Source organism: Miniopterus natalensis, chromosome 4, assembly GCF_054644295.1.
Source record: "Miniopterus natalensis isolate mMinNat1 chromosome 4, mMinNat1.hap1, whole genome shotgun sequence".
Taxonomy (NCBI): Eukaryota; Metazoa; Chordata; class Mammalia; order Chiroptera; family Miniopteridae; genus Miniopterus; species Miniopterus natalensis.
In genome coordinates this window covers 23,076,917-23,100,371 of record NC_142084.1, presented here as the reverse complement: position 1 = coordinate 23,100,371, position 23,455 = coordinate 23,076,917, and the positions used below count along the sequence as shown (strand labels likewise).

Below are 23,455 nucleotides of genomic sequence, written 5' to 3'. Positions count from 1 at the left end.
TGGGAATAGGAGCTCAATCTAGTGTCTCCCAGATACTGCTCCAGCCACTCTAGGTCAGAAAGTCCAAGCTGTTCCCAGAGGCCCCTCAGAGGGAGGGGGTAGCCTCAGCAGGCTGTCAGACTGCCTAGAGAGGGCTAGAGCGTGCTCAAGGAGGCAGGCGGGTGGGCTGCTGATTCTTGGAAGGGCTTATTAATGAAACCCCCTGATGGTGACCACCTGGGGGAAAGGCTCACCTTTCCCATGTGTAGCTGATAAGGGCCAGGAGATTCCACAGTTCAGGTAGTTCCCCCACCTCCCTGGTGTTTTGTGGTCACCATTAATCATTTCCTCTAACTGCATATAAAAGCTCTTTTGCCAGTGAGCCCAGTGTTCAGAGAGAAAGGCTAAAGTCCTCAGGAGGATGTGGCTGCAGAACCTGTTTTTCCTGGGCACTGTGGTTTACAGCATCTCTGCACCCACCCACCCATCCAGACCTGTCACCCGGCCTTTTCTACATGTGGAAGTCATTAGAGAAGCCCTGAGCCTTCTGAAAAACAGTAGTGACACTGCTGCTGTGATGGTGAGTGAGGGAAGGAACGAGGCTTGTGCCTGGTCCACCTTGCTGGCCCACCTACCTGGCCTGGACTAGCCTTCCTGTCAGCTTCATAACAGTGCATTTTCCTTTTCTATAGAATGAAAAAGTAGAAGTCGTCTCTGAAATGTTTGTCTCCCAGGTAAGATGCTTTTCTCTGACACACTTTCCAGAGACCTCTGCCTTTTGGGGGGCGGGGGAGTGGTGGCTCCATTTTAGATGGATTCTCACAAGGTTGTCCACTTCCTCTCCAGTCAGCTGGCTGCCAAAAGGAGGTGTGCCAGAAGGCCACTGGCCTTGCCCCTGTGGCAGTCGCGTGAGCTTCCTTATTATCTGAGCAGCCATGGACAGACCTAGCATTCAAGGGGCAGGGGGTCACCAGGGACAGGAGGGTAAGCAGGGGTTAGTCATGAGGCAGGGGCTGTGGGCTTGAACATTCACTGTGATGGCTACAGAGGGGCACAGAGGAGTTCAGGCGATGCCTTGTCCCCTTCTCCCTGAATAGTGAGGGGACAGTGCCCCCCTTTCCTAGGGGCTGGGACCCTCTTGAGATGCCAGGCCAAGGGAATATAGCTGTGCTGGCTGAGGGTGGCCGGAGTTGAGCAGTGAGGTGGAGTCAGACTGTGACTGCAGTGAGCAGGGGACACGAAGAAGTGATGGGGAGGGAACTTGGCCACCGCTTATCGAGGAATTTCCCACAGGAGCCGACATGCCTGCAGACCCGCCTGAAGCTGTTCACACAGGGCCTGCGGGGCAGCCTCACCAGGCTCAACTGCTCCTTGACCTTGCTGGCCAGCCACTACAAACAGCACTGCCCCCATATCTCGGTGAGTGCCCGCCCCGGTCAGGGCCCCAAGCGGGAAGGTCTTGGTCTAGGAGGGTGGAGGACTGGGGAGAAACCTTTGGGTGTGGTTGTTAAGGACTCCAAAGGGAGTCTGTGTTAACAGATTTGTAATGATTAGAGCAGCCCAGCCCATTTCAGGCTCAAGGAGTTCAAGCCTGGAGCTCCGGAGCTGACAGCGCTCCCTAGTGGTAGCTGCTCTGTTCTTGTTCTTGTTATTATCATTAATGAGGTCAGAGGTGAGGCAAACCCAAGGAAACTCAGGGTAGGCCAAAGATACAAAGGAAGTTCCAGAGCCCAAGTGCCACCTCCCGATAGGACATTCCCCCGGGCCCTCATGGGGTTCCTGGGTTGCATGGGAGCAAGGAGGGAAGCATACCCCGATGTACAAAGTCCAAACACTCCTTTCCTGTGGGAACAGAGTGGTGTCTGTGGCCTTTATTCCTGCCCTTTCTGGGTTTTTGGAGCCAGCCTCAGCCAAGCTGCTCTGTCCTGGCCTGGGACCAAAGAGCCAGTAGCCCAACTGCCCAGAAGACCAGCCTTAGGCACTTTGTCAGGTCCCTGGCCCCAACTTTGAGTGACACAGGTGGCAACATGTCACCTGACCCAGGTCAGCAGGCAGGCCCCAGACAGGCCTTCTGACCTCTGAGTTCCAAGAGACGTATAAACATGCTGGTGCTCCCCCCAGATTACCCACTCATGCCTAGACTCAAGTTTTCTTTTTTTTTTTCTTTAAGGAAAGTTCCTGTGCAACCCAGATTATCACTTTCAAAAAATTCAAAGAGAACCTGAATGATTTTCTACTCACCATCCCCTCTGACTGCTAGAAGCCAGTCCAAAAGTGAGGCAGGCCAGCGCAGGAGCCAGCCCTGGGAGCTATTTCACAGATCACTGCCCTCCCACCCACACAGAGCCAGAACTCAGGATCTTTACCTCGGAGGGACCACAGGGTGGGCCAGGGCTGTGTGGCCATGGACTTTCTCTGAGCCATGCTGACCCTGATCCGGGTGTGGCATGGGAGTGGAGGAATTTTATACTGGCAGGAACCATTAATATTTATTTATGTATTTATGTATTTAAATATTTATTTATTTATTTAAGCTCCTACTTCATATTTATTCAAGATATTTTATCATAATAATAAATTATTAAAACTGTTCTTATTTGTGCAATTTTGTAGTTTGTTTTCACCATGATCAAATGCTAGTGGTGCTGCCTTCCCCACAGGGTAGGGAGGGGAGGACACTGGGAGGGGAACAGGGGCGGAGCAGGGGCCTATAGCTGGTCAAGTGCTGTCCGTGGACAGCTCCGTCAGAGCAGAGGGGAGGGGAGACCGGCCTGGGTGCAGCATTTGGCGCACCTGGATGTGCTTCCCCAGATGCGCAAGGGCTCCCATCCCAGAGAGAGTTTTCCAGGTTCACTTAGAAATCCAAGGGACCCAGTCAGCAGGAAGCTTGCCTCAGAGAAGGGGCATCCTCCTTCTAGGACAGGCCTGAGAGTGATCCGGCTTGGCTGATTGATGACTGAACAGGCACCCCCTAGTGTCAGACAAAATACTTGTGCCCCTCAGAGGCCACACCCTGCCCCTCACAGTCAGGGCTTCAACACTCCTAAGGTGAAACAGCAGATAGTCTAGCTGTTCTGGGGAAAAGAAACCAAACCACAGGGATCAGAGAGCTCAGCATATTTACCACACTTTCCCCCTAATGGGTGATCTTAATCTTTGAGAATCAGAATGTAAGTTTATAATTTGTTGGTACATGGCTCCATTGTGGCATTTTTCTGAGCAGGTTTTTGTTTTTACATGAAATTTTGTATCTAGTCAGGCACTTTCTCCTAAAATTCATGGCCTTCAGAATGAGAACATAGCAGCTCTCTTCTCTCCCCTCGCTTTGCCAGTAGAGCTGGAGGGCTTGTTCCTGCACCTGTCTCCCCGTGTCTCTCCTGGGGACTGTGAGAAAGTGGGTGTGTCCCCAGGTGTCAGGTGGAGGGTGACCAGCCTTCTTCCTGAGAGGTGGGCCTGGGGAAGCTGGCTTGGTGCAGCTTTACCCCCTGCTGGCTCTCTCTCCACCCCACCTGCTCTCTCTGTGCTGGTCAGCACCTGCAGATAGCACCAGTACTGGCCAAAGATCTGCCCCCCACACAGGCAGAAGGGTCATGACTCAAAATGTGAGTATGAATAAAATGTCTTGGACCAAACCTGAATTTCAACAAAGACAAGAATCCATGAAGTGTGCTGTGGTCATACAAAATGCATGAAAAGCACATCTTGCCCAGCGATAAGGTCCTCTCTATCTTCCATATAAGTCAGTGATGACTGATAAGAGATTTAGCATTTCCTTAGACCCACATATATAGGTACCCCTCCCCACAGAAATGCTGCCAAGCCCAGGGCTCGGATCGGCTCGGAGACACTCTTAAGTTACACCATGTACCTGTATGTGCTCCTGGCTTGTGTGCTCTGGGGCTTGGAAAGCCATTCCACCCCAATGAAGATAACCAGTGGGCCTCTCTATGACAATCACAGGGCGATCTGTGCTGAGATTCAGCAGAACCTTTTGGCTGACAACACTACATACGACGTAAGTCTGGGTCTTCATCAAGTATCACTTGGCTCTCAGTAGCCCTTTGTGTTTCCAACCAACTTTTCCTGCTTCCAGGGTTACTTCAAAAGTCCCCAGAACACCAGTGAGGTAAGGAGCAGCCAGCCACCACATGGACCTTGCTGACCACTTTTCAAAGTGATCACCCCAGTTGGCACCTCGGGCAGAGATAAAAACAAAAGATGCTGGAGAGAGAAATCTGGGGGGAAAGCTGAGAGTCTGAGGGTGGAGCCTCTAGCCCAGCCAACAGATGAAGCAACGGCCAGGTCCTAGGCTTTGCCAGGTTCTCTGATCACTGTCCCAGATCAACCCTGGGCCTGGGGAGAGACCAGAGACCAACTGCACAGCTCACAGTGAGCCCAGGGCTCCTCTGGCCAGGGTGACAAGGGATGGATGAGGTTGGGGGTCAGCTGGTGCTCCGCTGTGCACCACCACCATCCCGGTGTCCCCAACCCTGTTTCAGGAGTCCTGCTACGGGGAGTTTATAAAGGACTTCATCTCCACCCTGCAGAAACTCATTACGAACCATAACAAGAATGATCACCTACATAAGGTTTATAAGAATATGAAACAACTTATCCAAATCTGCACAAAGCTTCAAGTAAGTTGCTGTTTGCTCTTGGGGAAACCTGAGACATCATTTTTCTTGCTACCATAGTCAGGGGCCCAGCAGGGCAAAGGACTTCTTATGCCCCCCGTGTGCCCCATGTGAGGCCTCAGGCACTACTTTCCAATCTAAAAGAAGCCCACTTGTTGGTGGGGGCTGGGGCTTTTGGGAGTGGGGACCCAGGGGTCGTTCTGGAGGTTTGTCATGATCTCTGCCAAGCCCCCACGTACAGGGGTCAATATGCAGTAGGTCTAAGACAGGTCTGGGAAATGGAGGGGGGGTGCTGAAAAAATATTTCTGTAACTGCAGAATCAGTAACTGCTGCTCCAATAAAGCTGGTCATGGACTCAGCCTGGATAGAGGAAAGGGCCACTCAGTGCCACCCCGGTTTGTGGGGGGTGGAGGGAGTTGTGGGGAAATGACTGAGGTGCTTTCTTTATCCACTGCTTGCACAGTCCCTTAATGATCCTTGTGTCCCTGTCCCAGGCAGCTGTGGGACCTGCCCACACCCTGCTGACTTTTTCCCCAAGGCTCTGGGCTCTGCAATCACCAAATGGGGCCTGCTAAGTTACCTCCTAGAGGATGGGGGGCTTACCATGTGACCCTTTTGGTTGGGACAACAGAGTTGGCTTCTTTTCCCCTGCTGAGATGACTTTATAAATATATATTTCTTTTTTAGCCAACACTATCACCCAAGAACTGTACTTCTGAGTTCAGTGATTTTGCACAGTTCAAGGAAGCCTTAAAGAGTGTTGTCCTGTATATAGAAGTATGGAAATCCTGTAAAAGGACGAAGGACAGCCTCTGAGACCCTCTCCTCTCACCGGAGCCTGGTACATGTGGTTAGAGCTGTAGAAAATGGGATTAAAGGAGTGTCAGAAGCGACTGGCATCCAGGGTGGGGTGGGGGTTTACTGGCCCTGGGCTGGCAGATGAGGCAAAGGGTGGGAAATGGAGGGGGTGTGCTGAAAAAATATTTCTGTAACTGCAGAATCAGCAACTGCTGCTCCAATAAAGCTGGGGTATGGAAAGGCTGGTAAGTGAGAGTCGTGATAGAGTCCAGTCTCTCCAGGGCATTGATAGGCTGGAAGGGGCAGGGAGCTAGGGTTGGTGGTACCCTAACCAGGGCTCCTGACCTGGGGGCCCAGAGGTCTCCCAGGAAGATAGGCCCAGGAGGGCAAGTGAAAACCTCACCTCATGGCCCCTGTGCTACCCCTCCAGTGCCAGTGGTCACACAGGAGGGGCTCCATCAATGTCTGTGCAGCTTGTTACCGCCCCCACTTCTCTCTGTATCCTTCAGAACTCAAATCAGATCTTTGCCCTGATCCCCCCTCCCCAGACCCTCCTCCCCAGCCTTAGCACCCATCCACTCCAAATCCAATGGCCAAGACTCAAGACTCAAGGTCCCTCCTCCTTTGGTCTCTTCACCTCACCCTTACCCTGAGGGCTCAGTGTGGCCACAAAAGGGTCAGCCCTGGTGAGTGGCTCGGGGGAACTGGGGCTTTCTGGCTACTTACAGGGGATTGAGCAGTGGGGTACCTGGACCAGGTGGGGAGCCCACAATGACCAGGACATCTCCAAACCCCCAGCTTCTTCTAGACCAGCAAAGAGCCCTTCGCCTGGCCTGTAAAGCCCCTCACACATGCTCCAATGTCTTCTTGGCATAACAGCTCTCTCCCCAACTGCTAATGACCTAACCCCTGAGCACGAAGCCCTACCTGTCACCACAGGAACTCAGATCCTGAAGTGCTTCCATGCTCTGACCCTCTACCCTCGAGTCCAACCCTAATCCTAATCATTTGAACAGTTTACTGGAGGTGAGTGATTACTCTACAATCCCAGCAGCTTCCTACGTTGTATACCTCTCAGACTATGAGCTCCTTCACCAAACCAGGAAAGATAAACATCAATTGTTCTGGAAAATAATTAGGTATCAAGCTGTAGCCACAACTTGATACCTAACTCGCCTGCAGGCCCAGGCGAGATCTGCAGAGTCTGCAACGTTTATACCTTGACAGAACTTGCCAAGCTGTACAGCTTCAGATTGTGCCTGCAGCCAGCACACAGGCCACTATAGCCCTGCTCCCTACCCCCAGCCCTAGGAGTCCTGGGCCACTCCACCTCTAGGGACCACATCAGGCTGGAGGTCAGCAAGTGTGATTGAGCAAAATTGCTGGATTATTTCAGAACATGGAGGGTGGCCCTGTGACTCAGGTTTGGTGTCAGGGTTGGTGAGGAGCTAGGGGTCAAGGGTGGTTTCAGCCCTGAGAAAGCCCACAGTCCAGTCCCCAGGGGCTGCGAGCTCTTGTCCCTTGGGCACACCACACAGGTGCTCAGGCTTCTGAAGGCCACTCCTCTCTGACAGGCAGCAGAGTCTTGGGGTGCATGGAAGGATGGTGGCTGAGACACACCCACAGGAAGACCCACCACTTCATAGACCTAGCCTCCTCTTAGCCTGAGGCACCTAATGGTAGAGGGCTGGAGGCTGGCACATACATCCTTCTCATCTCACTGCTGTGTTTGGAATGAGCCTGGCCTGACACTAGCTTGCTGTGTGACCTTCGGTGCCTCAGTCTCTCAACCAGAGTCCACAAAGGTGGGGTGGACTCTAGCCCCAGAGGCCAGACCACAGCCTAGGTTCAGGGTTTTTATCAAACTAGAGGACCTTAAGGCATCTGGCTCAACTTTAGGGAAACAGGTTGACAGAGAGCCTCTGGTACCCCTCCTGGGAAACAAGAAAGTTGGGAAGGTACAGGTGGGAAGGTGGCTATACCACACAGAGAAACTGCCTTCATCTCCCTGACAACTTCAAGTCCTGGCCAGAGACCCTGCAGTGAGGGCCACTTGTGTTTTCTATGTGCCCTTGTTTACCCTTCCACCAGGCTCAGATCTGGACAGTGGTAGTGGAGAACCTGTTGGGGTCTGGAACCAGGTGGGAGGGCCATGTGCTCACAGTTGCTGAGCTCAGTTTCCTTGGAGCCTACTGGTACTACTGCCTTAGGATCCAAGGAGGGGCTCGTACTTTGGAAGCCTGGAACTCTGGGCTAGAAACCTGGGCACATGAGGCAAAGCCCTTATCCCCAATTGACTGGGCTTGGCCCTGTTTTCCTAGAATGCCAGGACACAGATCCAAATTATATCCCTTCATGGGAGATAACCATGAGCAGGCCTGGGGAAGGCTCACCTTGACCCTGAGGACACACTCTCAACTTTGCTAGGCCCATCTCTAGACCTGGAGGGAGAGCAGCGCTGGGCAGCCTGAGATAGGCTCATTCACACATCAAGGTTTCTCAGGACGGTAGAACAGTCCTCCCTACTTCCTTCACAGAGTCCTCCCAGGAACCACCTCAACTCTCTATCACCTCTGCCTGCTAGGGTCCCCCACGCCCCTCAGAAATCAGTAGTATTGAGGGTGGAACCAGGAATCTAAGACATGCCACTAAAGCAGCAGGGCAGCCCTCTCTCATATGCTAGACCTTGAGAAGTGGAACAGCCCCCTTGTCAGCCACATGGCAGTCTCTGTCATGGGCCATAGCAATGGCCACATCCTTTGATTCAACATTCACATTCAGGGGGATCACACAGGAGAGAAGCTTCACCCACAGAAATAGCCAATTGGTCAGTCCACGGAATAAAATGATGGACATGAAGCTAACATGGCAACATGAAAAGGCACCTGTGAAAGGCCCAGAATGGCACTGATGCTGGGATGACCCTGTGTGATCCCAGGGTTGGAAGGGAATGGGGGTGATGATTTGGATGGTGGGATGGCAGGTGAGTTTTCTCCTGGATTTTCTACCCTGTGATGGCTGTAAATGTGGCCATGGCATGATCTGAGGAGAGAGGCTGAGTGCCAAGGTCAGTGGGCACCATGCAGCTGGTCCCCTTGCTTATAGAGAATTTGCATCCTCAGTGTCCCCAGCTAAGTAGGGGTCCTCATGGTGGCTCACATTGCACCAACTGATTTCCCAAGTTGGTTGTTCAGCCAAGATGCTGGTGATTAGCTAACAATGGGGGCTGCTCACTTCAAAGCCCTGAGAGCTGTACTCTTTCTGAGATAGCATAGACAGCAGAAGAGGCCTGTCTGCTCTTCCTCAGCAGGCAGGAAAGCTCTCGGTGCGGGCCTGGAGGTTGCATGGTGCTTTCCAGGCATCCTCAACTAACTTCATAACTGTCTTTGTGTGGGAAGTCACAGATAGGGGATACATACAGGTCTGCATCACACAGCCCACATGGGCAGGCCTGGCCCTGGAACCCATGCGTGCTGTGTTCCTGAGCCCTTACTCCTCTTGCTCCCTGGCTATCTGCACATGTATTTGGGATGTTGGTGTCTGTATGACTGGGAAGTGGAGGGCAGGGGCTGCATGGCCCAGGTACATACTCTGCAAACCTGGGCTTCTGAGCAAGCTGCTGTTTGTGTTGAAGGCCCATGGCTGATCGTTCTGGATCTATCAGCTCCTGCCCTGGAACCTCTGAGCTTGTTACACGGGTTTCACAAATAACAAATCTGGCATGCAGGTCTCTTTGGGCCTGTTTTTTAAATCTGTGAAATGGGTTGTGGCAGGAACAAAGAGGCCCAAGCCCTAGGCCAGCGTGACCTGACAAAAGGAGGCCTAGCCAGACGCAGAGCTCTGCTGCCCGGAGGTCTCAGGGGAGCACCAGGGAAACCTGTCTCTGCTGGGAGCGCCCTGATTTCTTTGTCCCTCTGAGGAGACAGGAGGCCAGAATGCTCATGGCATCCAGGTCTGTAGGGCAGGTCATAGCAGAACCAGCCCCCAAGATGGAGCTGGGATGTGAAGGCGCCATCTCACCTTCTCTCAGTGCTGGAAGCTCCCCACCCCCAAGCCAGAGAGTCCTGGGACTTCCTCAGGATCACACAGGTGGTGGGCTAGACAGAATCCTCGGGCCTAGGCCCACAGAAGCCCCCTTTTTGGGTCCTGAGAAGGGCTGCTCAGCACAGTCCTCGCTCTCGGAAAGAGCTGACCAATTTCCCTCCAGTGAGGAGACCCTGGGCTATGGCTGCCAGGAAAGATGCAACTTCACAAGTTATTTTTCACTGTGGTTTGAGATAAGAGCAGCGAAACAGTTTCATGTTGTTGCCACTGATGTTATCTCTGGCCTAGACCTGCTCTTTCAACCTGAAAGATGATTCATTGAAAACCTCTCTCCCTTTTCTTTTTCTCAACTTCAAGGGAAGATGAGCACCAACTCCCCAAGTTCTGCCCTCAAACACATCTCCTGGGCCTTCACCCAAAGGGAAGGTCGCATTTCCTTCAAGATCCTGCAATTCTTCTAGAGGTGGGGAAAAGCCTTTTTAAAAAATGTTTTTAATTGGATTATTATCTAATAAAGTACACAACTCTTAAATGTACAGTTCAGTGAACTTTTATATATGCAGTACCAAGAGCGAGATATAGAACCTATTCCAGCACCCAAGAGGCTTCTTGTGCTTTCTTTCCTAGTCAGTAACCTCCCTCTATGCACAGCCATCATTCCACCCTCTATCGCCATAAATTCCTTTTACCCAGTCTTGAACTTCACTTAGGTGGAATCACAGACTGTGCTCCCTTTTGTTTGACTTCCTTGCTCCATGTCATGTCTGGGCATCTTTCTAGTTGTCGCATGTAGCTATAGCAGGTTCTTCCTGTTTCTGGGCACTATTCCATGCCCCACAATGCATTTCCTCACTCTAGGGCCCCTATTTTGGCTGTTTCTGATTTTTGGCTGGGATGAATAAAGCTCCTGTAAACCTTCTTGTACTCATTTGTTGGTGAGTATATGTATACATTTCTGTTGGAAATGCTGGGAATGGTGTGGAATTACTGGGTCATGGGATACACATATTTCAGCTTTAGTAAGTGCTGCCAAACATTTTTTCCAAGGAAACGTCTTTTAGAAACAATGTTGTTGTTGGTTTTCCTGCCTTTTATAGACACTGCTTATCCATCAAACACTAGGTCTCTGCTCTCCCTTCACGTGATCTGAAGCTGCCTCCCAAAGCCCTCATCATTATTGCAAAGTCTTCTCTGTTTAGTTGCTTAACTGTTTAGTTGCTTAACTGTTTAGTTGCTTAACTGTCTACACTCTGACAAGCCAAAAGCTGGGAAACGAAACCCAGACCCAACTAAGCCTGGGTGGAGGTCAGATCTTGTTCACAGGGCCGTGGGGGCTGCCTTGGGGAGCTTGGCTCAGGCAGGCTGCAATGAAGCCTACTCACCAAAAAGAAATTAGCTAGTTTATCACTCGCCAGGTCCCGTGCTGCCAAGGCTGTGGAGGGACTGCCTCACTTCTGGCGTCTCCTTTTTGGGGGAGTTAATTCAAGCAGGGCTCAGTTGGATATGGATGTGGATGGTGTGGATGCCAGTGCATTGTGGAGTACAGCCCTTGTCCACAAGTCTTTGGCCCCAGAGCCTGAGGAAACTGTGATACACATCCATCCTAGTGGAGAGACCAGGCCAAGAGGCTCAGCACTGGGTAGTTATCTGGGTTCCTCTTTGAGTTTCAGTCCCCTACTCAGTACCCACCTTGTAATAGTGCTTTCATCTTCCAGGCCCCTTTCAAATCTGCCCAGTTCTCTCCATCCTATAGTCTTGCCTTGGCCCAGCCTACCTCTCCCACACAGGTGAGCACCTCCAATGCCCCACAGGCACTTATCTTTAGACAGACCCCTCCTGCTTCTTTCCCCATGGCAGCTGGATGGATTAATGCACCCATTAATTCATTCAACAAATATTTACTGAGTGACTGGGAAGTAGCAGGAACTGTGCCAGGCTCAGTGGGAAACCCAACACTTCAAGTGCTTACATTTTAGGGGATTAGTCTGACTGTGTCCCATATAGGCTGCCTGCTGGCTCAGTGTGAACTCCATGCCCTTTGGTCTGGCTTAAGGCCTGCTCAGCCACTGTGGCCCCATGGCCCCTGAAGACCCCCCTACCCCAACTTCACTGCTCACAGCCCTCTGTCTCCCTCATAGCAGCTGGGCCCCAGGGACACAAACTAGCCACAGCTCTCCTAACATCCCCTGGTTCCTGTGCCTGGAATGCATCCCAGCCAAGTGGTTGGTATCTGGCCCCCCAGGGAGGTAGATCTGTGTCCAGTGGGAGGTAGACATGTCTTCTACAGGGGCATCCTCCTCCTCAACACCTAGTCTGGGGCTTGCCTGCCCATGTCCTGGGTCTCAGGGGTGCTGTGACCTATCTGCTCTGAACTACTGCTCTATCCCCCAGATCTGGGGACGACCCCTCACTGTACTGGCGCCAGCAACGGCTATGTCCAAGGTTTGAAGAAAGTGAGTCTCTTCTCACCTCTGATTAAAAGAAAAACAAACAGGTTTTATGGAAACCAGGATGGAAAGGCAGAATGAATTTCCCAAAGTTTAGAGAATGCTCTGTGGAGCAAAGATAAGCACCAGGCTATAAGGTACTCACTACACAGCCAAGGGTGTGATCATTACCCTTCTCAACAACAGCATTTGAGAGCTGAGCCAAGAGGATAACCTTGGGCCACCCAGGGGCCAGGGGAGCTAGGAACCCAACAGCAGCACACTGCCTGCTCCCTTTCCTGCTTAACTAATTTGGGAGCTATCTCAAAGGAAGCAGAGGGGAAGGAAGACCAGCTCCTGGCTATGTGTCACACTTCCTTCAGCCCACAGCCTGGGGCAGCCCCAAGCTCTCCTGGTAGAGACCCTGGCTCCCACCCAGGCCTCTTCTGCCAGAGGGGCTGGATGAGGGTAGGGCCCTTTCATGTGCTGGGAAACAGCAACCACTGCTGCAGCCACAGCTTCGAGTCAGAAACTACTCGATAATTCAGTCTCCCCTCCCCGCCACATCCCCAGAAGCTCTCCTTGACTGACCCCCACAGTTCTCAGGCCCCTTGTCCCACCAGAATCTCTCTGAGACAGTTGCTGAGGGCCCCTTCCAGGTCCTTAACCCGAAACAGCTCTAGCCCTCCTCAGGGCCAGGGGCAGGGCTACACCCAGCCCAGAGTCACAGAAGGCTGTGACTCAGATGGACCCTACCACCCCCTCTCACCAGTACAACCCCTGGAAAAGCACACCAACCAGTGTTAGAACCCAAGTAGAAATCAGAGGAAGGTGAAAGAGCCTCAGGCCATGCCCCTGGGCCACAGTCACACCAAAGGCTCCTGTGCCCATGAAGCTCAAGGACAGAGAAACACAACCTTGGGTTCCATGACCAAATAAAAACACCTAGTTATCATGAATCCCCACAGTAGGAAGGAGTGTCTTTCCTTAGAGTCAGCCATTCCAAAGGTCCACAAGTCAGAGGCACACAGAGTTGGCCCATGACAGTGACAAGCAGATGCAGCTCAGGGCTCTTGGTCAGAACAGCTGGACAGACACTGACAGAATCCCTGACACTGACAGATAGATTCAGACAGAGCTTGGAAGGAACAGATGGTGCACCAGCGGGGGACAGTGGCAGTGACAGACTGAGAGACACAGAGGCAGATGGACAGACAGACTTGGATCCCTGGCAGGGACAAAGACACAGCTTCTGTGGTCAAGGTGGAAGGTAGCAGTTCTGTCCTGAGGTCAGCCCCAGAGGAGTTTCTCCCTCTTGGCACTGTGGTCAGAGGCTTTAGAGGGACTCTTTCTAGCGCAACAATTCCCTGTACCCTATGGTATCCAAGAAGGGAGCAGGCTCTCACTGTCCCTAAAGCCAGGCTCAAAAATCAGTCCATTCCCCTGTCCTCACTTCCCAGCCTTGCAGGGTAGGGAAAGGCTGCCCCATATCCCTCCTGGGGTCACCTATTCATAGCATGGTGGACCTGCTTGTCCTGGAAAAGGTCTTCTTAGGGACCACTGTGAGTCCAGACTCTGTGGGCACAATGTGGACAGTGCCAGGTTGAGGGTGCAGTCCTGTGCTCCTGTGGTTATTGGAGATGCTTATCTCCAATTGGCCAGCTTTTCTCTTAACCCCCGTGACTGTCAGGGCCAAGACCTGAGGGTCTAAAAGGGGAAAGACTCCAGGCCAGGCAAAGATTGGCCATTAACCCTTTCATGGGTAAGGAGAATGAGGCCGACTTGGAAATATACACTCAGCTCTGAGTCCAAGAACCCCCCCTGGGAAGGGGTGAGATTTTCCTACCTTGGTGCTGAAATCATGACTAAAATGCCTTCCTCAGGTTGGGCTCCAGGGACAGAGACTCCAAGACAGAGATTAACATGCAGGATTGCTTGTGGAAAGGAAGGAAAGGAAGCAGGACTGACCAGAGGAAGGAGCTGGATTCAATGCAGCCACAACAAAATCTCAGCTGACCCAAAGGAGAATTCTAGAGCTGAGATGGTCCTTCAGAATTTTCTTAAATTGGGGCGAGCAGGTCAAGCCTTTATTCCTTCATGTTGATCAGTAATTAGATGTAGGCTGTCCCTGGAAGGAGCTATGAAAATATTTTCAGCCAAGACAATTCTGAAAGAGAGGGATGCCCACTGAGAGCTGTGTTCCAGCAGCACTCGTCATCTGGGAGAATAACCCTTGACTAGGGCTTCTCTTCTTGGAGGAAACTTAACAGAGGGCAGTTAGTGAGATGAACCGTTGTAGCTGATCTCAGGGCTGCAGCTGGTATTTACCTTCTCCTCTACTATTTATTCCAGATTCCTCCTTATCCTTGGTTAGCACATATGCTCATCCTGGTAGCTTCCCTGGTGGCATAACCCAGTCCCTGAGTTATTTTCTGGTCTAATTCCATTTTGGCCTGGAGTTGCTACATTTATCCCTTTACTCTTAAAGTTGGGGAAGGGAATACTAAAGAGGCAGCCAAATGGATCTCACTGTGTAGCACTGTGTAGCACTGTGTAGCATTAGCCTTACCTCCTCCTGATGTCAGGCTCAGGTGCCCCCTGCTAAGATGGTGACTTCTTTCTTGCGGGTCTTTGACCACAAGATCAAAGTGCCCTGGCAGCAGCCTTGGTAAGTAGTTCATTAGAACTCTTGCTGTGGCCCCTGGTGGAAGTGTTCTCTCTTGGGGAACCAGGATCTCTAAACCTACAGAGTCCAGAGTCACAGAGATGGGAAGCACAAATTCCTTAAGTGAGTCACTGGAGACCATGGCAAAAGGGACCATTCCTGCTTCTATCTCTTCACTGTCAGACCTTTGTATTATTCCTATTGGGGCATGGTTCCATATAAGGGTCTTTGACTTACAGTGAGAATTGTGTTCTGGATGATGGCTTATTATCCTTGTCAAGTATCATTCCCAAGATGACACTTGCCTTCAGCAAGCTGTTGAAAGCTGGCAGCTCCCGGATGGTGGGGTACATACGACCAGTCATGGACCTACTCCTCCATAGTCTTTGCTGTAAAGTGGATCCCTTGATTTGACAAGATATTATATGAGATCTCACGCTGGAGAACCAGAACTCTAAAAGCCCTTGGATAGTGGTTTGGCTGAGGCCCTGCAGATACAAAAGGCAACCCCATACCTGGAATGTGTATTTACTTTTATCAAAATGAATTACTGGCCCTTCAGGGTGTAAGAGAGCCAGTGGAGTGAATTGGCAACCAAGTGATCTGCTGATCTCCTTGAGGCACAGTATTGTTTCTGGAGCTCAGGGTTGGTCTCTGTGGCTGGAAGTCTAGACATTTAGTGGCAGTAGCTAGATCAACTGTGGTAAGAGTCCATGGTATTGGGTTTACATAGCCTCCATCACTGCCTCATAGCTACTACATTCATGCACCCATTGAGCCAGCACTGGGGTACAATGACAGAAACTTGATAGAATCAACTGGAAGAATCATTATGTCTACCCAATTATTGTACCTCTTCCCTTGCAGTGTGCTTTCTGGTGGGCATTAACATGCAATGTGAAGCTTTTCGAACTCCATGCACTAACGTTCTCCCAGTCACATGCCTCTGTCCTAGACTTTCTTGTCCCAGGTCTTCTAGCCCTCCTCCTTCCAGGCCCCTGCTCCGTCAAGCCCCTTGCCACTGCCCATGAGCCCACATGTATTTTAACTTCAGACTGCCTCTCCATATAAAGTCAATGGCCAGGTACACCACACGGACCTCTAGCCTGCTGGATGTTTCCTCCCTTTCCCGGTCACTCCTGAGTGGGGCTGCAGTATAGTTAATAACCATTTTTGGCTCAACCCACATATTGATCTTATTTGTGAACCAAGTTTGGGTTTTCACTTCTTCCATCATCTGGCCCTCAGAGATCACGCAGGTAGCCATAGGTGTGAGAGGCTCTGGTGCCATGTAAGTGATGACATGGGTTCTGGGTTACCTGTTTGTGCAGCTTACTTGTGCCCTCCAATCCTGCTCACTTGATTCCAAATGTACAACTGCCGTCTTATAATAGGTTGTTGCTAAGCCTACCTGATTTAATGGCTCAGTAGGTATGACAGAAACCAACCCATCACAGGTAGTTCTAAGCGGCATGATCACTCAGTCAGCTCCACTAGTGTTCAGTAGTATAACAGGAGCTGTTTTTCAAATGGTATGTATAATTCCCCAATGCAGATGCTATAGCCTTGCTCCAGAACTCTATGGACACAACGTATTTTCCCACAACTGCTACCTTTAAAAACCACAGGGTCTGACGATTCACATGGCTCAAATGAGGGCTATTTATGCCACAGCCTGACCTATAGAGGCCAGCCACAACTTTACTTCTTAGTGATGCTGGTGCCCTTCTTTCCAGCACATTCCATATTGTTTTGGTATCTTCTGGGTCCTTGGGTAGGTTTTCCAACCTTGGTTAATATATCTACTTCTGAACACCTACTTCCTCCACAGTCTGCCACAGCAATCCTGGTACATCTCACTTATTTTTCATGCTTCTAGGAGCTATGCTAATGGTGTATTTGCACCATCTCCTGTGGTCCTTGCCACAGTTTTAAACATTGTAACTATGGAGAGTGATACCATATCCATAAACTCTTTTATCCAAATTTCTGTTCTACACTCTTGATCCAGAATCCAGTCTGTGTATAGTCTCCCAACTCCTGCTCATACTTGCTGGCTAGCTCCTGCATTCGTTTTGAGGTATAGAGCTTTTTCTCCCTTAGCAGATCCAGCACATCTGTGGTCAGGTTATGTTGTGACTTAACTTTAGTTACTGATATAGTGGCCAAGTGTGGAGGTGGAAGGAAATCTGGAAGAAAGAGAGAATATGTTTTGCAGGACAGAGGACTTTGCATCATCTTTAGTTAGTCCCTAACCCTTAATAGGGATGAATGGGCCACTTATGTAGGCTAAGAGGGTTCAGGGGAATCTGAAGATTCCAAGATTTTCAGGTGCAACGGAGACCCCATGTGTCAGGGTCTCATTCTTTCCCAACCAGGTCTCTGACCTTGGTACAGAAGACCTGTCTTGGTTGGGAGTTTAACCATCTTTGGAGTTTCACCCCTTTGACTTTGGTTTTCAGCTTTTTCCTTGTCTTCCACTGTAAGAGATGAGAGCTCTTTATATGAACCAGGGAGGCCTAGGGCTTTCATACTTAGCTTTTAATTGCAATTAATCACGCCAACCTTTTCATTACCTTTTTCTGAGAGTTAGTCAGGGTTAGCAATAGTTACCCAATTCCACTGTCCTTAGACTACTAACTCCCCCATGTTCCTCAAACACCTGATAAACTGCAACAGCGAATGTATTTTCTTCCAACAAGAGTGAAAGTTTTAACTGCACTACTACCTTGTGCCAGAGGCTGTCTGTGCTTCACCTGTCAAATGGGAAGGTCTGGGTCCTCACTGGCAGCTAGACAGGTAATCTAGCTCCAAAATCTTATCTTAGCATCTCCTTTTTTTTAGAAATCACTCCTGGAACAAAACCATCAATTAGGTGCTGTAAGAAGCAGATTCCAAGTCAAAGACTGGTACGTAGGATCTTTATTAGGGAGAGCTTTTGGGATCGACACCTGTGGAAAAGAGAGGCTGGAAGCAGGACTAGCGAGGAAGGCTAAGGTCCCATGCAGTGCCAACCAAGGTTCCAGGTGAGCCCAAACAGCTCTCTTGTGATGGTTCTTCAGAGTTTTACCAAGATGGAGAAGGGGGACATGCCTTTTATGCCCTCACACTTTCAGTGACTAGATGTGAACTCCCTAGATGGAAACAGGTCGCCTTCGATAAGACAATTTTCTTCAGCAGGGGCAAGTCCCAAAGAGGGCTGGCAGCTGAGGTTGTCTTCTGGGGGAATATCCTTCCCAGCAGCTGGTGGAATATCCTTCATTCATAAATGGGAGTCTGTGCTGCATATCACAGCACTAACCCACCACCTTCAAAATGCCATGCAAAGGGGTCATAAGTCTGATGCTTAGAAATCCCCCATTAAGATTTCATTGCTTTAGCTTCCTATTGGGACATATAAGTCCAGAGTAGGGCCTCACTCTGCTGTTCTCAGGTACCCAGCTCCTCTGGATAAACAGCTTCAGGGTGCATGGAAGAGGCCTAGGTAGTTTGGGTACTGGGGCTGGCGTCTTTGGACAGGCTGGATGTCAACCAGGGTTCAGGTGAGAGCAGTCCTTGGTCTGCAGATCACCCCAGGCCCCCTTTCCAAACTTTACCAAGAGCCTCACTGAGGCAGGGTGGACCGAAACTGTGCTTAGGTCCAAGTGCCAGCTCATGCCTGGGTTTCCCCAGGGGGCGAGGTCCACTTCTCCACTCCTCCATTCTGGCAGTTCCAAGCTCTACTCCAGCAGGGCCATATCCAGCTGTTTCAAGGGTTTTTCAGAGTGCTATAATGCTTCTGCCCCATGGGACCTACAGGGAAACCCCAGCTTTGACCCCCACCCCTTGACTAAGGCCTCCAGAATCTGGGCCAGAGGCTAGGGTGGGGCAAGCCACTGAGTCAGGAAAGCCGTTTTCTGGCTTCCGTCTTGTGTCCACTGATCCATTACCATCCCTTCCCCAGAGGTGGCCCTGGTAGGGGTAGGGGCTGAAGCCCATAGAGTCACTGGAATGACTTCATTTCTTCAATCCTCAACACAATCATGTGAGAGAAAGATCATGACCCTCTCTTTCACAGGTGGCGTAACTGGAGCTCCCAGCAGAGAAGTAACTTGCCCACAGCCACACAGCCAGAGTGGTGCAGATGAGGCTTGAACCCTCATCTTGGCTCCTTGCCAGGTACTCTTCCATTATACTCCCTGCCACTTGGCATGGCGTAGTCAGGACAAGACACTGAGAGGGATGCCAGCTCTTTGCTATTCAACACCAGGAGACTGACTAGGCCTGGGGCCTCTAAGTCTGCGCACGCCTGCCATGCACCCTCAGCGTGAGCCTCGCCTGGCTTATCCCTCCACCCCGCCTGCCCCTCACCCCAAAGCCCAGAGCCTCACTCCTTGAGCCTCCAGCCCCCAGTGTCCACTGCGTTCTTCCTCTTGGACATCCCAGGGCAAAGAGCACATGGGTCTGATACCTGCCCTAGGGCAGGGCCCAAGTGTCTGTGAAGAGAAGATAGGGACAACAGCCGCCCCAGTGAAGACAAGGGTGAAGCACCTGGGGCAGCCCCAGCTTCAGGGCCTTCACAGAGGGGATCTCCTCTCCTTCTTCCCCACAGGAAGCATGTGGTGCTGCCTGGCCAACCACACAGGTCTGGGCATCCCCACGGAGCAGCCTCACCTCTGCACCCTCTGGCCCTCTCCCCATCTTTGTCACACTGACAGTCGTGCTTCTTATCTCAGAACCTGGCTTCCTGCTACTTTTCACGAGACATGGCCTACTAGCTGGCTGCCACTCTGCCAAGAGGCCCTTGCCCCATCTCTCCTGGTCATAGTAGGCTCATGCCTTGCTTACCACCAAGGAGAGGCTCTCTCTTCTCCACTCAGCCCAGTGAGCTCTTGTGAAGGATGGATAGATGGATGAATGAATTGATTCAAGACATATTCTCTGCCCTCTTGGTGCTTAAGTTTTAGTGGGGGAGACAGACAGTAAAGCAGTAAACAAAAGTATTCCCCAGATAATGTCAGAGATAACAGCAATGGAAACAATGAAACAGATGATGGCCTGGAGACATGGGAATGATCAATGGGAGTCTTTCTGAGAAGGTGACATTCGGCTGAGACCTGGCTGACCAGAAGGAGCTGGATTTACATTTATTTTTAAAGGATGACTTTGGCTACTGTGCCAGACAAAAGTGTCAGTAGGGGGTCAGTGAAAAGGTTGTTATATTGTCCTGCCAAGATGATGCCCTGAACTGAGCTGTGGGGTCACAGGGAAAAGGACAGATGATGGAGCACAGGAGAGAGGCAGGTGGACACTCCTTGCCTCAACTTTCTCAAACTGCTCCTCAGCTGACCTGGGTTCTTGGAGGCACTGTCAAATGCCCCTGGACAGGGCCAGAAGTACCTGGAAGTGGGACAGATGGAGAAGGAGCCCTGGAGCCTGATCCAGCTGGGCTCTGTCCTCACTCCCAGGGCCCACTGATTCTGGTCTCATGAGGAATTAGATACAGCAAGCACCCTTCTCCTGATGTTCCTGTACCTGGAACTGCGGGAACTTTGAGGGGTGAATGCCATAGCTGCTTGCCCACTGCCTGCCTGCTATTTAGTACCTTAACCTGACCATGATCCAGGCTGACACCCAGAGGGTAATGCCCACTGAGGATGAGGGATGTTGGTCATCAGGTGCCCAAACTAGCACCCTCTCTGCCTTGAACAGCTTCTGAGCTCCTGGCCACGGGAGAGCAGAGGGGAGAGTTAGACAGAGGTTAGCAGCACAGGGCCAGGGTGGGGGTGGGGGAGAAGGCTGCCAGGAGGAGGAATAGTCAGTGGTTAGCAGAAGCTCACTGCTCACCACCCACTCATGCCATTGCTCACCACCAAGGAGAGCTCTCCTCTCGGCTCAGCATCCAAGCCCCAAAAATATCAAAGCAGGAGGGCTGGGGTGTCAAGAAGGGGGCAAAAACAGAGGCAAGGACAGTTGTATAAATGGCAATACCAGGCGCTGTGTGGGGCATTCAATGTTGGGGCAAAAGTGGTCCACTGCCAAAGTCACTCCTTTCCACACACCTCAGTGGCTTGGGGGGGGGGGGAAGTGTCTGTGACCCATCCAGTGATATTCCCCCTAGCCAGCTTAGCACCCTGCAGTGGGACTCCAAGGGTCAGAGAGTATGAGAATTGTATCATTTTTCAAGAATTGGACTGCTCTAGGCTCTTAGAATGGGCCCAGAGAAACATTATTGGATCAGGACAATACCAGGGCTCCTAATCTAGAGGACCCTGAGGCTCAAATGCTCTGCTTCTGCACAATTTGATAGCTTTCTTGAGAGACCATGTGGAAACTTAAGCCTTTCTCTTGACCTATATTTCATAGGCCAATGAAGCCTGTGCATTTGGGATTCACTGGCTAATGCCCATATTGGCAAGTGCCCATGAGCCAAATCTCCAGAACTTAAACAGAATAAGGACAAGATCACTGTGCTTGCATATGCCACTCCTATAGGCGCCCTAAAGTATCTTCTGGGCACAAAGATTTTGTTATCCTGGAGCTGTCAAATATGTTCCGTACTTACCCGGAGCCCTCACACCATAAACCAGTATACAGACACATAATAAAAGTTTTTTCTACAATGGCGCCTGGAACAAAGGCAGTCTCTGAGAGTGCGCACCCTTATAGCAGCTGAGTGACAGTGAACACCACTCTGGATCTGGGCAGCCAGCAACTTCAGCGAAAGAGGGAAGTTTGGGCATTTCTGAGGAAGGCTGTCTATTTTCCTAAGCTGTCACCCTCTCACATGCCCCTGCTTGGCCTGTCTCATTGTGGTTACAGCAGGGCTAGGCTGTCCCTCAGATGAAGCAATGTAACCACTGAAAACATCTCACGAGAAAGCTGACCCATCACACGGACTCCACACAAATCTTACTTGAACATTTCAGAGCCTTCTTAACAATTACTCTATTGTCTTAAGAATGATGTTTATTGTTAAAAAGCCAAACAAGTAAAGTACAAAGCATCCCATATACGGAGAGTGCACTTTGGTTAGCATCCTCCAGGCATCTCTCTTTCCTCCTCCAGAGAGTCAAGCATAGATTTACACCCTTTGTTTATGTGTTTTTTTAATCCTCACCCAAGAATATTTTTTCCATTGCTTTTCAGTGACAGTGGAAGGGAAAGAAAGAGAAACGTCGATGTGAGACACACAGATTGGTTGCCTCCCACACTCGCCTTGAACAGGGCCGGGGATCAAGCCTGCAACCAAAGTACATGCCCTTGGCTGGAATCAAACCTGGGACCCTTCAGTCTGCGGGCCAACGCTCTAACCACTGAGCAAAACTGGGTAGGGCTAGATTTACACTCTTTGTGAAAAAATTTCTTACTATACCTGTTACAACCTTTTTTGTTTCGTTCATTCAGCAATTGTAATGTGCCACCTGCCAAAAATTTTATTGAGTTAAATGATTCAAGGGCCTAAGAGGAAGTTGTGACCTAATGTTGTATCAGCTATTACTTTTTAAAATTTTATTTAACAAATATTTATTGAGCTCCTCCTTCTGTGTACCAGGCACTGCTATAGGCACTGGGAATACAGCTTTCCCACAGAGCTTTACATGCTCGTGGAGGTGACCTCATCCCAGGTCCCATGAGTTATGCCTTTTAATCCTCAAGCAATGTTATGATGTACACATCCTGGTATGACCTCCATTCAATGCGGGAATCAGAAAAGTTAAGTGACTTACATAATGTGTCATAGCTAAAAAGTGGTGTGTGGAGCCAGGGCGAGAGCTCCCTAGAATTTATGACCAGTCCACTTCATCAGACAACCCATTAGTGACCAGTTATAAATGTGCACTATTGAGGGATCAGCTATCTTTTGATAATAAAAAGTGTAGCTTGGGCCCGGCTGGGTGTGGCTCAGCAGTTGAGCATCAACCTAGGATCCAGGAGATCCCAATTTGATTCCCGGTCAGGGCACATGCCAGGGGTTGTGGGCTCAATACCCACGGTGGGGCATGCAGGAGGCAGCCAATCAATGACTTTCTCATCACTGGTGTTTCTATCTCTCTCTCTCCCTCTCCCTTCCTCTCTCTGAAATCAATAAAGATTAAAAAAAAAAAAAGTGCAGCTTGGGGAAAAACTCCTTTCCTTAATCTCTGTTCATTGTTATGGGAAGGTCCTGCCTCCTGCCCCTCTGATTCCTGCAGAATGACTTCTCTGAAAGGACGATGCACAGATGAGAGGCTGCCTGGGCCCAAGGTGACACTAATGCAGAAACCGATCATCACACCAGTGTGTCAACATTGTGGAGAAACCTTTGACAAATCGAAAGACCCTTTTAGCAACAGTGAAAGTTTTCTGAAGGGTGAGAAAACTCCTGGGAGGAAACTGTTATGGCATCTGATTGGCTTATTATTTCTACAGAAAGACAATTAGTCAAACTAGCTTGGATGACTCCCAGTTGCTCAGGCTTCACCTACCTGTATGAGAAAGGAAAAGGGAAAGTGATGCTTACTGAGCGCTAACTATGTGCTAGAAGCACTTTCATATGTTATCTTATTTAATTCTCACTTCAGCCCTGCAAAGTGGATATTATCCCATTTTACATTTCTAAAGTGAACTCCTGATCTTCCCCTTCAAACCTGCCCCATCCGTAGCTTTCCTTATCTCAAGTGATGTCAAGTCCTTCTTTCCAGCTGCCCAGAGCAATCACTGACACTGCTCTCTCTCTCTCTCATACTCCACATCTAACCCACCAGCAAATCCTGATGGCTCTGCTTTCAAAATATAGCCAGAATCCAACATTACTCACCACCTCCACTTCACTCATCGTGAGTCAAGCCACTCTTATCTTCTGCCTAGAAGATATCTCAGTGGACATCTAGCTAATTTCCCTGTTTCTACCTGTGCCCTGCTCTATGGTCTATTCTCAACTCAACAG

At 50.4% G+C, this 23,455-nt stretch overlaps 1 protein-coding gene across 1 annotated transcript; it reads left to right on the top strand.

Annotated features, from left to right (window-relative positions):
* The first annotated feature begins 400 nt into the window (after nucleotides 1–400).
* CSF2 (colony stimulating factor 2) lies at nucleotides 401–2,257 on the top strand. The gene is given in 4 exon segments (XM_016197141.2): nucleotides 401–559; nucleotides 672–713; nucleotides 1,273–1,398; nucleotides 2,150–2,257. Coding segments are annotated over 4 exon segments (435 nt in total).
* Nucleotides 2,258–23,455: the final 21,198 nt, after the last annotated feature.